General features: G+C 39.9%; 1 protein-coding gene across 2 annotated transcripts in view; it reads right to left on the reverse strand.

The window, feature by feature from the left end:
• Positions 1-17732, reverse strand: part of LAMA3 (laminin subunit alpha 3) — a 266072-nt gene that overhangs the window by 110165 nt on the left and 138175 nt on the right. For both annotated transcript variants that reach the window (XM_032859753.1, XM_032859754.1), the window contains 5 exons: positions 17251-17393; positions 14805-14902; positions 14153-14306; positions 3620-3780; positions 188-296 (listed from right to left, as the gene is read on the reverse strand). In XM_032859753.1, the coding sequence (XP_032715644.1) occupies positions 188-296; positions 3620-3780; positions 14153-14306; positions 14805-14902; positions 17251-17393 (665 nt within the window). The remainder of the gene's footprint in view (positions 1-187; positions 297-3619; positions 3781-14152; positions 14307-14804; positions 14903-17250; positions 17394-17732) is intronic.

Here is a 17732-nt window from a genome sequence, read left to right on the forward strand (position 1 = left end):
AAAAAGGCTCAAATGAAGAGGCAAGAGAGAGTTCTAGATGCGAATAAAACACAACATAAAACTAGCAACTCTTAACATATTCACTTTGTAGGTGGAATACAAACGCCACCAAAACTTCTTTAAGTTTTAAAATATAGAGATATCACCAAAACACTTCTAAAATTCAAAGGGCAAAACAGATGCATACCAGAAGGAATCGAGCCCTGCGTGCTCTGAGCCGAATGCCCACATCTGTCAACAGCTCATAGACGGCGAGGCGACTCCTGCCATCAGTTACAACACTCCGGCAGAGGACACTGTGAGAGGAAAGAGTGTTCTTAGCCTGACTCCTCTGGTCTCCCTGACCTCGTGCCTCCCTACGGGGTTGCTGATGGCTCTTCTGTTTCTCCTGTTTATAACTAGGTCACTGACAGTGAATTTTCTGGCACAATGCATTCTAGAGAGATGCAGTGCATAATCAATACAAGAAAAAGAACCTTCTGACCGTGGCTCATCTCAGGGCTAAAGGCCTTGCTCACTTTTTCCACCCAGCTTTATGTAATACTTGGTCTAGTCATTGGGAGAAAAAGCCCCAGGGTCAATAATGTCTGATCTTGGGTGCCTGGGTGGCTCAGTCGGTTAAGCGACTGCCTTCAGCTCAGGTCATGACCCTGGAGTCCGGGGACTGAGTCCCACATCAGGCTTCCAGCTCTGCAGGGAGTCTGCTGTTCTCTCTGACCTTCTACCCTCTCTTGCTCTCTCTTTCTCTCTCAAATACATAAATAAAATTAAAAAAAAAAAAGTCTGACCTCCAAAATACAACCTTCATGGAGACTTATCAATATTCTTAGTACTGTTGGTGACTAAAGTTGCCTATCGGCCTCACAACGATTGACGATATCCCACACTCCGTCAGCGTTGGGGCTGGCCTTACTCCAGTCACGACTAACCAGAATTTGCCATTGGAAGCTCAGTCTGCTCCTCTCACGCTTCCTTCCTCGTTGTACCAGCTGCACTCCTTCCTTCGACCCCATCAGGTGAAATACGGAGTTTAGGAACATTTAAAAGTTCACGGTTTGAAACCAAAGAATAGACTCTAATGGTAAAATCCATTGAAGAAGTATTTTTGGAGGAATGTTTCTGACTTCATATTCTGTAGCCACTTTTCTGTCTGTAAATGCAATCTGGAAACTAGTTTGGAGGTAAACTAAAAGAAATGACCGTCTCTGGGAAATATTTGAAATAATTTATGCAATGTCTTTTTGGTAAGGATTAAAATGAGATAGTATTATAAAGAGCCATAGTTAGAAACTCAAAGAACAACTGTTTTCTTTTTCCTTTTGAGCACTTGTGTGTGTGTCTGTGTGAAATTAAAATGCATTCCTTTTGGTTCAAGCACAATCCTGGGAGTTAAATATATTAGGTGATTCACTTGGATTTAGTTTTATCCATATCCTTTTAAAATTCTTACTAAGAATAGACTAAAGATAATAACTGGATTGAATTAATCCGAGTGAACTTCTCTCACAGAAGGGCGATCAGATTTATCAAAACACTGTTTTGAAAGTGGTACTTTAATTAGCACCACTACCCTTCTGTTGGGATATTTTTTAATATAACTCCATTAGAACTCACTTGAAAAATGCTGGGAAAGACTCAACCCTCAGCAGGAGAAGCTGCAATGTTGAAAGGGCCTGTCATTTGAAATAGGCTTTGATGGGTCAAATATTTTCCAATTGCACCACATTTTTGGACCACTGTACTTACAGCCTGTTCATGTTCACTTGTCCACATGACAGCCAAAGTAGAGATGGAGGAAATATTTTAGAATAGTGAAACTATATCATGGGACATTCCTGGAAATAGTTAAATACAATAAAAGGGTGTCCTAGTCTAATACAACCCTTTCTTGGTATTCTAATGTCCCTGGTAAAGAAGAACTTGGTGCTGTCATGTCCAGAGTCAAAGTGATCTCCAGAATACCACACAGTTGTCTGCCCCAAATGCCATTCGGACAGACGTCATGAAACCAGGCTTATGGCTTATGGAATCCTGGAACGGTGCCCTTTCTTTCTTTAGCTTTGAAACCACTCCTCTGCTTGGTCTAGATGTTCTCAGCCTCTTCTGAGATGGGTCAGAGAGCCACCAGGGACATTAAGAGTGTTTCCTCCTGGGCCCTTAGCCATCACCACCTTGTATCCTGTGGAGCATGGATCAAGCAACATAATTTGGAAGGTGGAAGTAGTCAGAGGGCTGAACCAGAAGGTGCACAGAACTGTGGCCAGGCCTGTGGCCAAAAATCTCCAGGACTCGGGTGGTGAGGTGACACACTTGCCTGGGAGTGTACATTCCAGTGGTTGCTGATGTCATCCACAGACGAAACTAACATTTTCAGATAATGACAGAATATTCTGGGGAAATTTTTTGCACCATTAAAAATCCAAATATATGTGTGTGTGTGTGTGTGTGTGTGTGTGTGTGTGTGTGTGTAATCATCACCCCAGAGAGAAGAGCTGACCAGATTTTTTTTTAAAGATTCTTAAAAGAAGGCCTCACAGTTTCCTTTTTAGGGTCACTAAGAGCATGATGTTAATTTAATAACCATTTCATTAAGTCTCATAAAAGTTTCCATTCTAAGCTTCTAAAAGTAACTCTTTTCATAACTTCTTTGATTTGCAAAACAGGGAAAAATGTCCAACTACATCAGGTCATTTGGAGTTTAACAAAAAGCCATAGGCAAGTCATGGAAACAAAATGTGTACGGCCTTGGCCAAGAACTGGGTGGTTCACTGGAGTTCTCCACTTGCTGTCTGAAGAGACTGACTCCTAGAGCCATTTATTATAAGATTAATTTCATGTTGAAAGCACCCCTTGCACAGATTCTCTAATTAAAGCATATTATGGGGGCACCTGGGTGGCTCAGTGGATTAAATCCTCTGCCTTTGTCTCAGGTCATGATCCCAGGGTCCTGGGATCGAGTCCCGCATCAGGCTCTCTGCTCCGTGGGGAGCCTGCTTCCCCCTCTCTCTCTCTGCCTGCCTCTCTCTGCCTACTTGTGATCTCTGTCAAATAAACAAATAAAATATTTAAAAAAAATAAAGCATATTATGGACATTTGCATAGATCTTGAAATAGTATGCAAAGAAAACAATTTTTAATAAATCTTTGTCAAAGTCCTTGGAAGAGAGTAAATCAGGGTGAATTTTTAAATCTTTGGTTAATTATTTTTCACCTGATGATCATCAAACATTAGTTATTCCCAGTTTCTGCAGGGCGTGTTGTGAAGGCAGTTCTGACAGAGTCTTTTCTCTTTCCTGTGCACCCATGTGCTCTACCCAGCATTTGAGGTAAGAGCACTGAGCTCCCTGCACCGCCCAGGGCTGTGATGGCTTCATGAGAATCTGAGCCAAAGTAGCGAGAACACACAGCTTTTCAAGAAATGCAACGTTTTCAAGCTGTCCACAGAGAAGCAACCCAATACCACACTGGGGGTGAAACCTGAGAGCATAGTCTCCTGCTTGGCTTCAAGATCGGCCTCAAAAAGGAAACAACTTCCCAATCCAGATAAAAACCAGAATTCCCAAGGCTGACCTCCCGATCATTCCAGGACAAAGGAATCCCCCAGGACAGGATCGGTTACCTGTACTTGCAGCTGTAGATGTTCACCTGGCCTACCAGGACAGACCCCGAGCTCTCCATGTGCACATCAACAACGGACAACTGGTCTACTTCCGTGGAATACTGGAGCATGACCACGTAGTTGCCGACCTGTGGGACCCGCAGCCGCAGGTGCAGCTCCACCTGTCAGAGAGCCCGAGCACGTGGATGTGAAATGCACTGGACGCGTTTACATAGCAACAGTGAAACCAGGGCTGAGCAGACACCTGGAAGTAGTGTCATAGGTCATCATAGTAAGAAACATGGTCCTCTAGGTAGGAATGCCAGATAAAATACAGGATGTGCCGCTAAATTTGAAATGCAGATACACAATGCACATAACTATTGTTTGCACGTTAAATTGGATGGGGCATTTGTATCTTTATTTTCTAAATCTGGCAACCCTACTTATAGGGGCTTCTACTCTTTCACCTATATATTTGCCTTGTTTCTCAAGGCAAAAGACACTCTAAAACTTGAGGTAAAAAGGTATCTCCAGCAGATGATAAAAGGAATGGAAGTCTGCCTTGAGGCTCTTTTGCTGTTCTTCAATTTAAAAAATGAACTTAAAACTTCGTGGTTGCAGATAATGAGAAGTGATACATGTACCCCACTTCTGGGACGATAGCTAACAATAGTTTGGTTTTCATACTTCCAAACCACTGTCCATGTCTGAAAATGCACACGCATGTACTTTTTTTTTTTTTAAAGAAATACTGCTCATAGTAGGCAATCACGGATGCTTTCGTACATCACAGCAGAGCCGAGTAGCTCTGACAGAGTCCATATGACCCTCAAAGCCAAAAATATTTACTATCTGGCCTTTCACCCAAAAATTAAAAAAATGCCCATGCCTTGTTAGGAGCTTAGAGTCTGGAATCATACTGCCTCCAGCTGCGTGACTGTGAACAAGTTGCTTAATGTCTATATGCCTCAGTATTCTCCAGTGTACAAATGAAGATAACAATAGTATCCACCTTTTAAGATTATCATGAGGATTAAATGAAGTAATATGGGAAGAACTCTCAGAAATGTATGTGGCATGTCACAAATACTAAATAAACATTGATGATTATAATTGTAATTACTGCCTTTTGCCATGACTTGCTTTTTTTACTCAATAGTATTTTCTTGGTTTATAGCAGGTACATGCAGATAAACTTCATTTTCTTAACGGCTTTCTACCATTCCATATAGTATGATCATAAAGTGATTTATTTAACTAATCCCCAATTGATGGACACTTAGGTTGCCTCTAATTTATATATTAGAGAGATATATAATATATATTATTATAAAATATAAATTATTTAATATAAATTTAATAAATTATAAATATAATAAATTATATAATTTATAATGATGTATTACTATAATATATAAATATATAATATATAAATTACATAATTTATATATAATAAATATGTGTTATAAATTATATAACTTATATGCAATATATAATTTATATGTGTATATATATTATAAATTATATAATTTATATAGATGTATCTATGTATATATCATCATATAACTTTATATGTTACATGGGAAAAAAAATATATATGCATATCCTTAGGCTAGTATTTCTGTAAGATTCCTAGGAGTAGAATTGCTGAGTCAAAGGATAGGTTCATATTGAATGTCTGAGCCAATATTAGAACTACATTCTATACAGTTTAACTCTCTTCAGTCTGTAAGCTCAGGCCCAGCCAAGCTTTACCACACTTAATTAAAATCCTCCTGCCTCTTGCCTTCAGGAAATTCACATTTACTGTTCTCTCTGCACAGCCCTGAGCCACACAACTAATATTTTCCACAGTGATTTTTATATCACTTATATAATAGAAAGATTTCCCTCAGGGTGAAAAAAAAGTGGATTATCCACACCACTTTTCCACTCTGTTACAGAGTGAAATATGGGTCCATGTTCAGAGGTTATTACCAGCGTTTTTCCCCTGGGCATCTCCAGACAAGAGTTTGTCTGTTTTCACCCACTATAAAGCACACACAGGCCAATGATATATTCACTTTTCTCCCAGAAGTTATTATTGGCTTCCAGTTTTATCACAGCACTCTATTATAAATTTCTATTGTTCTTTCCACTCTAAGTCCTATAGATTGATTTTTTGGGAGACTTGTAGGAAGGCTTTTGAATACATCTGTTGGTAAAAGTAGGCTTTGAGAAACTCAGATAAAAGACAAATGATGGCAAATGGAAATTTTACTAGTTGCTGTTTGTTATCAGAAATAACTAATATTATAACTAATAATAATAATATTCCTAGTAAAAGGGAACTTCAGTGTCAAGCTGGAAGGTTCCTTTTGGTTTTATGGCATAGAACTGCCCTTACCTAGTTATGAGTGTTGCAAGATAAAGACATAAAAGGTGGTCATATCAAATCTGATGCTTACACAAAGCTAAGAGGGATAATTAACACATCTGATGTCAAAATGAGTCTTCAAAATGATTTGGTCAACCTCTTATTAAACACCTACTGTATGCCAGCTCCCCTGATGGGCTTATATGATGGGAAACAAGACAATCCTCAGACAGACTTCAATCAAATACTTAGATTATTAGATCAACACAGTATGAAATTACATGTATGACAAATGTTCTAACGAGATGGGCAGGGGGCTGCCTGAGAAGGCCGGGAAGACTAGGGAAGAGGGGAGACTTCCTGAAGAAACATCTTAGCTGAGTGCTGGAGGATGAGGAACAGGCCCCAAGGGGAGGAGCATTCAGGCAGAGGCAACAAGCTGCAGCAGGAGGCTACCCTGTCATGTACCCACTGTAGGGTAGCAGATATGCAGTCCAAGAGACTGAAGGCAGGCCACCGTGGCCGGGAACAGAGAACAAGAAGAGCTATGATAAAATTGGGAGGTAAGAGGGGTAACCTTAGAGATCGTTAAAATCTTTTGTCTCTATCCTAAAATCAATAGGATGTTATTGAAATTTCCCAGTTGTGTATGGATGAGGATGGGGTGAGAGGGTCAGGGATGATTGGATATTTCTATCAACATGAGTATGCTGACAATTGTATGAAGTCAATATTGGGAGATGCAACAGCAAGAGCTGGTGCGAGTGAGCTAATTAGGTTACCTTATGAAAGATATCATATACGGGGCAAGAAGGATACATGGAGAGGAGTAGAAATAAGAAAAGGTTGGGATGGACACTCAGAGATGGGTTGTCTTTGGTGAGGGGGAGAACAGAGGAAGTCATGGTTGACCCTAAGGATTCTGATTTATACAATTAGATGGATAGTGGTACCATTTACTTAGGTAAGGACACTAAATGTAATTTGAGATCCCTCTGAGACACCTAAGAGGTAACATCAGGAAGTTGGCTATGCTATTCTGCACCTAAAAGGACAAGTATGACTAGACATACCAATTAGGTAGTTATCTGTGTAGAGTTGGTATCTATCACAACAGGCACAGCAGAGGCTGCTTAGGGAGAGAATATAAAGTAAAAAGACAAAGGCCAAGACTAAGCCTGAACAAATTCTAATACCCAATGGCTAGACAGAGGTTAATCCTGTAAATGATATTCTGAGGAAGCAGCCAGAAAGGTAGGAAGAGATCTAGACCACTCCTAAATTACGGAAAACAAGGTGCGAGAGTATTTTAAGATGTGAGGGGTATTCGACAAGTACTGAAAGCTTTTGAGAAGTTAAATAAGTGAATAGGCGAGGAATGAAAACTATCTGTTGGACTTAGTGAAAACATAATTGGAAACCCTGGGAAAGAAAGAAAATATAGGAAGGAAGGAAGGAAGGAAGGAAGGAAGCAAGCCAGACTGGTGTGGGTTGAGATATGAATGGAAGTGAAAGAATTAGAAACAGCGTGGAATTGTCTAATTCACTGGAGAAGTTTGGTTGTGAAGGAGGGAAGCATTATGGCTGAGGGACTGTGGGAAGAGAAAGGAGGGTTTTAATAAAAAGGAAGATAGAATTTAGCATCTTTAAAAGGTGACAGCGACTTCCAGTTCAGATGGCATAGTGAATTCACATTTTCTGCACCCCTTCTGCTCCAAGAGACAGCAACTATGGATAAAATGTTTTGAAAGGAAAACAAAAGATATGTTTGAGATTAAAAGTGATGGAATATAAGTAAAAGAAAAACTCAAAATGCACTAGGGCTGAAGCCCAGAGCCTGTTGTCCTCCAGGTCTGGAAGCATGCTGTTTTGGTCAGCAGTTCAGCTCATGCAGAGTAAAGAAAACAAAAGATGCCTCATGAGACAGTGGTTAGATTCAGGCTCATTTTCTGAAGGCAAAGGTAAGGGTTCCCTCAAATCATGAAAAGCTGAAAAAGTTGCTGACAATCTGCCACTTAGATCTCAGCATTATAAGAAGCTGTTGAATTTGGGGATCAAATATCAAAGATGGAGCCTCATGACCAAGAACTGATTTAAGCCACCCACTGACTCAGTGTCTGAATCTGTGCTCACACTAGAATCACAGCAATAGAAGTGGCACATTGTAATGCTTGCCTCTGAGCTAAGGGTCCAGCAGACTGGTAAGACATTGCAAAACTATGAAGCTGAGACAGATATAAAGGGAGATGATAAAAACCTTCCATTCAAAATAAGCCAATAAGCCTGCAAACAAGATAAGCTTCCAAAACACAAAAAGAAATCTAATGTCAGAAATAGGCAATGATATCATCAATCAGAAGATGAGTTTACTTCAGATGCAATGAATTTTATAGGACAGTCTGATGAAGACTTTAAAATGAATATACTGGTCCTTAATCTGAAATCTTCAAACTTGAAAAAGGAAATTATTTTGGATTTCGTTTGGTGGCAAAAGCTAATCTCACCTAACCAATCAACACTTCTTGGCAAAATATGACTTGAACTAAGTCCATGTATATGGTCTTCATGTATTTCTCTTGGAGTGCTTATTCACGCTTTTCACTGGAGAAAAATCAACATATTTGGTTACAGGGTGTTGGCCAGGACCCTCCTGGAGATTGCATGCGTGCGCATGTGTGTATGTGTAGAGAATCTTAAAAATTCTTAATTCTGAAACATACCTGCCTCCAAAGGCATTAAGATACTAAAAAAAATAAATGAAAGAGCAATCTCTTTAAAAAGTAAACAAAGTTGGGGCACCTGGATGGCTCAGTGGGTTAAAGTCTCTGCCTTCAGCTCAGGTCATGATCCTAGGGTCCTGGGATCGAGCCACGAATCGAACTCTCTGCTCAGCAGGGAGCCTCTTTCCCCTCCCTTCTCTCTGCCTGCCTCTCTGCCTGCTTGTGATCTCTGTCTGTCAAATAAATAAATAAATAAATAAATAAACAAACCTAAAAAGTAAACAAAGTTATGAAGCTAAATTGACAGAAATAAAGCAAGGAAAAATAAATATGAGTAAGAGCCAGTTAGAAATCTTTGAGATTAACAGTATAAATTAAACTGAATCAATAGGCTAGATAAAATCTAGACTGGAGAGAGTGAAACATTTATGTATTCTGAGGAAGTCTTGAGTAATTAACCTACCAAGTAGCCAAAGAGACAAGAGATATTAAAATATGAAAGAGCAGTTTGGAGATAGATTGTGAGGCTCCAAGACTCATCCAGACTAATTTCCAGAAAAGAAAAATGTAAGGAATGGCACCAAAATTATACTTGAAGTGATAACATATGAGAATTTCCCAGGATGAAAGACATGAATCTTCATTCTGAAAGTGTATCTGAGGACTAAATAGATAAATAGAAACAAATCTACACCTAAACATACCATAATGAAACTTTAGAATGTCACAAATAAAAGTCCATCCCAGGATTTCTGGTTAAACGTGGTGGATTAAGCATGTATATTTACTGATCTTCCCTCTCAGAACTCCACAAAAATTAGAGTCAGGATTTTAAAAATCATAAACACACAAAGAGAAAGAGAATAGGAAAGAGAAATAAAAACCCAACAGACCAGAGAAATCAACAAAATTTTGGAAGGTGGAAAGCAGATGAATGTCAACTAATTAGACCAGAGAAAGCTGAAACATAAGTGTCTGTGTGTGTGTAGGGCTGGGGTGAGAGTTGGAAGAAAAGATTGAAGAAATCTCCCAAAGCATAAAACAAGACCAAGAGATTGTAAATGTTGATTAAAGATAAAGAAATAAAGTATCAAAGAAATAACTCAAGAAAGTTTCCCAGAATAAGGGATAAAAGTTTCCAGGCTAAAAGGCTGAAAACCTGGCACATTGGCTGAAACACTATCTATATCAAGGCACATACTTGTGAAATACAAGAACATAAGAAACAACAACAACAAAATGATCTCAAAGGCTTTAAGAAAGGAAAACCAGATTGCAATCAAAGCCCTGGGAACCACAATGTAACTTCTCAAGAACAGGACTTGAAGCTAGAAATCAATGAGGAAACATTATCAAATTCTGGGGAGAAATGATTTCTAATCTAAAAGCCTACATCTAACCAAAGTAAAAAAATCAGGATTGAGAGTATACTAAAGATAGTTTCAGATATGCAAGTTCTCAGCAACAAAAAAAGTAGCTCCTGTGTGGCCTTTCACATGAAGCCTCTGGAGGATATAATCTACCAAAATGAGGAAGCAAAAAAAGAAAAAAGAAAAGAAGTTGAAGGAAGTTCCAACAGACAGAAAAAAGAAGATTCAATACAACGAAGATAAAAAAGAGAATATCTAGAATGGTGGGTGATGGGCGGTGATGGTGGTGATGAAAAATTTCATGGAAGAGCTATGTCTCAGGCTCAGAGACTATATTCCAGGGTCAAGAAGAGAGATGAAAGATTCTTGGGAAGAATACCTCCAAGAAGAAATGGAGAAGAGAAAAAAAGAAGAAAGGAAAGGAGAAGAGAGGGAGGGTTGGAATGTGGTGTATTTGAATTAAGATGAAACTTACAATCTATCTGAAAGTCAGGGAAAAGGGTAAAAATAAAATTTCTAGACAAAAACAATAAGTAGGAGATTGGTTTACAATGGATAAATAAGCATTCTAAAGGCTACGTTGTACAAAAGAAGAGATCAGAATTACTGAGTAACTTTAGATCTTGTTGGAAAATATATACTTAACATATTTTAACATATTAAGGGTAACCACTAAAATATTAGAAAACAATCTGTACCTATCAAACAAGCAGAAAGATAGAGAAAACTCTCAATCAAACAGAAGAAGAGGGTGCTCAGCTGGCTCAGTCAGTAGATCATGTTACACTTGATCTTGGGGTCATGAGTTCAAGTCCCATGTTGACCCCAGATCTTAGTTAAAAACAAACAAACAAACAAAAACAAAAAATCAGAAGTAGGAAAATTATTTTTAAGAACATAAATTAAAAGCTAATAAACAGGTATGGCTGCTCTAGAAAACAGAATGGAGGCTCCTCAAAAAGTTAAAAATAGAGTTACTCAGCTAGTACTGGCAACTGCACTACTAAATATTTATCCAAAGTATATAAACATAGTGATTTGAAGAGGGCATATGTACCCCAACATTTAAAACAGCAATGTCCACAATAGCCTAAATATGGAAAGAGCCCAGATGTCCATCAACAGATAAATGGATAAAGAAGATGTGGTATGTGTATGTGTGTGTGTATGTACACAATGTTGAAGGAACTAGAGGCTATTATGTTAAATAAAATAAGTCAGTCAGAGAAAGACAAATACCATATGATTTCACTAATATATGGAATTTAGAAACAAAATAAATGAACATAGGAGGAGGAAAGGAAAAATAAAATAAAATGAAAACAGAGAGGGAAGCAAACTATAAGAGACTCTTAACTATAGCAAACAAACTGAGGGTCACAGGGGGGTGGGGGAAGGATAATTGGGTGATGGGCATTAAGAAGGGAACTTAATGGAATGAACACTGGGTGTTGCATGTAACTGATAAATCACTAAATTCTATCTCTGAAACTAAAAATACAGTATATGTTAACTAAATTGGATTTTAAAGAGCTAATAAATAAAATGATAAAAGTCCAAATATGTCTGAAATCACAATAAATATAAATGGATTAAAATCACATTGTGAAACAGAGATGATCAAATTGAAATTAATCATATATATATATGTATATATATATATATATATGAATGAATTTGTTTACAAGAGACAGAGGCTTGGTGTACAACAGTGTGATCTGACTTTAAAAGATGAGCTGTCCAGATTATCTTTCTCAGAAAGAATAAAGAAGGGAGACTCAGGTGGCAGTAAGTGCCAGAGCTAGGAGTTAACAAAGAAATGGGACCAGAGCAGACTTCATGGCATGTGCGTGAGACAAAGAGCTATGAGTAAACAAAAGAAATCATTTCATAGAAGGAGAGGTGAATAGGCAAACACATGAAGAGAAGGGAAGGCTTCTGTGAGAGCCAGGTAGTTCTGTCCCTCGAAGATTTCTGGGATACCTGAATGTACTCAGTTCCTTCCCCTGGAATCCTGCCAGAACTCCCTGTATCCTAGAAGAGGAAAAACTATTCATATGAACTAGACTTCTTAGTGGGTTATTCTTTCGACCCACAGTGCTGACTAGAACATGTAATAGCAGTATGGCTAATGGTTACTGAGTGATCACTTGATCACAACAAGAGCCCCTCATGGATTATTTATTTAATAGTAACCATGAGGTAGCTACTATTCTTATCTCCATTTTGTATACTAGTAAATTCAGGCCTAGAGAGATTTTACAGCTAGTTACTAATGACCCAAGACATGAAAGCAGGCAGTTTCACTCCAGAACCATCTTGACCATGACATATGGTTTCCAGAGGAAGGATTACTCTGCATTGCTCCAGGTGGCTAATGACAACCAAAAATTAGCCTACCTCTAGAAGAAGTGACTCCTCCATCAATTTAAGTATTCAACAGAGGCTAAGTGAATGTTTAATAAGGATAATTTACAAAGGATTCCTTCCAAGGAAAGGAAATCAAATGATTTCTATGACCTCTTCTAAAGCCATTATTCTTTGAATTTTAGCACAATGATCCACTACAGCACTGTGCAATAGAACTTTCTGTGATAGCAAAAATATCCTATAATCTGTGTTTTCTGTTAAGGTGGCCACTACATCTGTGATTATTGAACACTTAAAATAAGGCCAGTGCAACTGAGGAAATGGATGTTTAGCTCTACTTAGCTTTCATTAATTTAAATTTATGGAAAGCACATGGGCTAGTCATTGCTGTACTAGACAGCCCAAGTCTGTAAGCATTTAGATACAATGGTAAAACAGACTGTTAAATAAAACTGGACAGCCCAGGGCTTACTTTTATGCACCATGCAAATATGGCCTTGCCCAACACCTCAGTGCCGTGGCTCTGGGCTGAATCAGAGGCAAAGACACTTCCTGATGAGTCATTAGCATCATATCCTGGAGGCTGGCCCACTTCAACAGCACCTCCCTGCTGTTTGGGGAACAACACACTGTATGCGTGTGTGCATATTTAGGTATGTATGTATTATATATGTATATATTGTGTGTGTATGCATGAATGTATGTATTTGTGTATGTGTGTGTGTGTGTATAGCATGGGTTGGGAGGGATACAGCAGATTGTTAGAATGCAGTGGGAATGAGATCATTAGCTTTTCTTTATGCATATCCATATTGCTTTACTTGTTACAACAAGTACACACACATATAAATTTTTTGCAAAACAAAAACTCAAATAAAATGAAGCTAAAGAAATATCCTTAAAATCCTATAACAGCTACCCTAGAAATGTTAGCAATATAGTTTACAAAAAGGTATACATCGAAATATTCAGTGAAAATTAACACCATATGTTATCAGTCTACACATTCAAGCATGAACACTGGCCTCAAAAGGTACAGAACAGAGAATGTTGTAAAAAGTCAGGAATGGAAATACAGTAAAGGAAGTTGTGTTTTGTTTTGTTTTTTTTTCAGTGTCTTTATTTTGAGGGGTTGCACTGTTGTTCTTAGTGTTGATGTACAGGACTTCTAACCCAAATCTTAAATCAGTAGAGTCTTAAATTGTTTTGAGGTTTACAAACTCCGGGAAGAAAAGCAATGCCCAAACCTGTAGTAACCTGTCCTCTAAGCCACAAGGGAGGGGCCTTGGGATGCAGGGGTTCCAGATTTCTGAGCTCAAAGAAATCAGCCCTTACAAACTGCTTAGCCTGAGGGGCTGAACATTCAGTGAGCAGTGCATCCTTTTAGGGTAAGCTGTGTAGTTTCTGGAGGCTGTTTAGAAAGATCTTGCCCCGAATCAGGTAGAGCAAGACACACCCTTATAAGTCTAGGGAATTAAAAAGGAGAGGATTCTGTGATTGTCCACGTTCCCTGCCCTGTCTAGAAAGTGCTCAAAGACAAACCATACTGTGCTCCGTGGTGCATACTGCCCAGCCACAGCCTGGATCAGAGAACTCAGTATACCTATAATTAACACCTCTGAGAAATCCTTCCAGGTTCCCCTGAATTTGAAGAAGCAGCTGCGGCCAAGGGTTTTCAGCAGACACAGACGGGGAGGTAGTAATAGCTTTGACAGTAAATAAAAGGCTGCCCCACCTCTCTCCCGCTGAGGTCCGCCATGACTGGGTGTGCGGGGGTGGGCTGCCTCACTGCCAAGGCTCTTGGCTCCCCATCAAGCAGGAAGTGTCTGGCCTCACAAGCCAGGGCACAGGGGAATCGGGTCACTGGCAAATGCTGGTAGAACAAGCAACTTCAACAACAACAACAACAACAAAATAACAACAATTACAACTGAGAACAAAACACAACATCAAAGTACATCCCCAAAGAACTCTCCCCGTTCCATTCACTCAGCGTTCCTTAAACAAACTCCTACCACGTGCCTACTGTGGGAATCGGGTGGTAAACTGTCATCTGTCTGAAGAATAAAAACGGAAAGGTCCATAAACCCAGATTCTATTTTAAGCCCTCCCGCTCATCAGATGCTCGACCTTGAAGGTATTACTTGGTCAAGCATCCGTATTTCCACAGGCTAGAGGGTGGGCGTCCCTCTACATGCCAACTACAGGGTTCAAAGCGTTCTGTGACTCTTGGATATAAGACAGTCAACAGCCTCAGAGAAAGACCACCATTAAACAACTATCCCATGCAACTTGCTGCGGTTGTGAAGCTGAGACCTCTCTCAAATCCTTGTACCAAAGGTCCCTGATTCAGAGGACCCCAATGATGGCCCACTGCCCCTACTAACTTTTCTTGGAGTAGTCCTGAGTCGGCGCACGGCTGGGTGACTGGCAGTTGCAGGGAGGAGGCCTCATAGTAGTCTCTGGGAAGCAGGACCAGGTAGTCCTAGGAAATGAAGACGAAGAGGACAATTACTCAGATGATGGTGGCCCTTCCTGAGTAATAAAACTATCAGGCATGGTTTGATTAGGTTGACGAGGTTAATAATAACCTGGGGAAGCTCGCTAAGTTAAACTGTCCCCAGCAGCTGCTTTGTTCCCCTCCTTGACTCCCCAAAACACACAAAGCAACTTGTCACAGGTGCTCCAAGCAGGGGAGATAAGCGTCTCATGGTGAACGTGTTTGTATTCACAACTCAGGCGGGAGATTTTACCCCCCTCTTCTGGACTGTGTATCCGTTCAAAAATAAACAAAGATAATAAACCCTCAACTGATAATCTGGTCCTTTGAAATACCGGTTGCTTTCATCACCACACATCGGAACACCGAATTGTGGATCGGGTATTTCAGCTTTTTATTCCCCCATCAAAGCAATGTTCGCCTGGCATGGTATTAAAAAAAAAAACCAAAAAAAAAAAAAAAAAAAAAAAACCCCGATGTTTTGTGATCCTGGTGAATCACAGGCTGAAACTGGCTGACTGCCTGTCCTAGGAGATGAGAGAAAGATTGTGTTCCACGGAATGTGCCAAATGAATCCCACAGCGTAAATTCAGCTAAACAGCTCTTCAGGAAAGAGCAGACCTCCAGGTTTCTCAGACGCCAATGGTCTGACAGCTTCAGAAGAATGCTGGCACCACTGGCTGTGAGCAGAGGGAAGGAGGGGGGATGTCTGCCACAACTGTGAAGAGACTCATACGCTGACCATAAAGCTATTTCTCTCGTCAGGGCCCTTAATTTGTCTATAACGGAGAAGAGACATGCATGGTGAGGAAAAGTGGGAGATGGTGGCCCAGGGGGCTCCGTGGTCTACCATGGGGGTCTCACTATCCCAGTGGGCTTTAATTTAACAGTGGTTATTATTCTCTTACTGAGGTTCCTCAGGTTGGGACCATAGCTCCTCATTGTTTTATTGTCCCATAGATCTTAGAACAGTAAGGGATGATAGTAGGTGTTCAATAAGATATCTCTAGAGAAAACAGGATCATAACATGGAAGCATATATATGAGTCGCTATACCACGGCACTAACTAAATGTCATCAAGCATCTTCCATGCCTGTGGAGTAACATAATGACCTTCTTTCCATGAATCCAACTTTGTACCCATTATTGGCACCAATGGGATTTTCCTTGTCCTCATTTCTAAAGTCTTTGAAGAACTCTAAAACTTTTGTAAAGCAACAAAGTTTTCTACCAAGAAGATGCAAGAAAAAAAGGGACTGAACGAATAGCACAAACTGTCACATTATTCTCATAAGATCCCAGATTTGGAAAGGACCTAGATAAACACATCCTTATTACAAGTAAGAGGTAACTGGGGCAGTCTTGGAGTTAAAGAACTTGCCTAAGATCTGCTAATGTAGCAAATCAAAAGGATTGTGCCAGAAGGAAAAGCTTGCTCTTTTCCACTCTGACTGGCTGAAACCAAGCTTTGGCCAAAGACTTTATTTTCAGAAGACTTTTTATAAGACATCAATATCTCAGATAGCAATTTCATCCCTTTATTTCCCACAGCTTCTCTGGCTATTCTACTAGCATGCAAGGACAGAGCTTTGCCCTTGATGCTGGGTTCTTTGTCCAAGGCCATCTGTGTGGTGAGACCATTGCCTATGTTTGAGGTAGAAGAAGGTGGGGAATATAAGAGAAGCACAGGTCCTCCCTTCTCTTTCCGCCACCACCAACTTCACTGATATTAGGATCTGCTCTTCTTGTAGCTTCTTCTGATTCATTCCACATGATTCCCAGAGAGGCTGATTTTCTAAGATGTCCTTCTGATTCATAATGAAAAATCCCAAAGAAGCTTTTGAAGGGTGGGGACATATACACATTCAGATTTTACATTTATTCTGGTAACTTTGAGTCATTATGAGTTATAGTTGGTTTGGTTGTTTTTGTCGGAGAGAAGCTGGCTGAAGAATATAAAAGATATTTTAGGGGTGCCTGGGGGGCTCTGTCGGTTAAACCTCTGCCTTCGGCTCAGGTCATGATCTCAGGGTCCTGGGATGGAGCCCCACATCGGGCTCCCTGCTCAGCGGGAAGCCTGCTTCTCCTCCCACCCCCTCGTGCTCGCTCTCTCTCTCTCTCTCTCTCTCTCAAATAATACTTTTTTAAAAAGATATTTTAAGTTGGCTTCTAGGTCATTTGAGGGCAAATGTCATCATAGTTTCCTATGTCTAAAAGGGGAACTGCCTGTGATTTTGTTATCTTATGGTCACTGTGGGTCAGTGTGGGTGGGACCATGCTGGAGGACGGGGAAAGAATCCCACAGAACTCTCCGTGGAGGTGGGTCTCTTACCAGGAGGACTCCCTCTGATTTGATACAAGCAATCCATGTCCCTGGTGTAATTGAAAATTGTTCTGCCACACCATTTCCTGGGACGGTGACAAAGGCTGGCTCCTTTCTCGGCAGGAAGATGACTTCTTTGCTTTGAGCAGCTCCTATCAGAAATAAAAAGAACCACCTGAGGCGCTTGTCTAGCAGTGACTGTTGGGATTTCGGATACTCAGCTTTAAACATTTCATTTACATCTGAGAAAGTTTAAGGTGGTTGCTCATCACCTTACTGATCAGATTTATTGATTTTTTAAAAATGGTAGGCTTGCATCACATATGTATAAAACAGACTAGAAAGATATTGATGTGGACAGTGATTAGGTGTCCTGGGATTGTGAGTACCATTTAAATTTGTTAAGTGATTAAGTATATTAATTCCATGTAAACAGCTTAGAGAGGTTCATGGCACAGAGTAACTGTTCCAGTCATTACATTTGATATTAA

This window comes from Lontra canadensis, unplaced genomic scaffold, assembly GCF_010015895.1.
Source record: "Lontra canadensis isolate GAN:19392208 unplaced genomic scaffold, GSC_riverotter_1.0 scaffold17, whole genome shotgun sequence".
NCBI lineage: Eukaryota > Metazoa > Chordata > Mammalia > Carnivora > Mustelidae > Lontra > Lontra canadensis.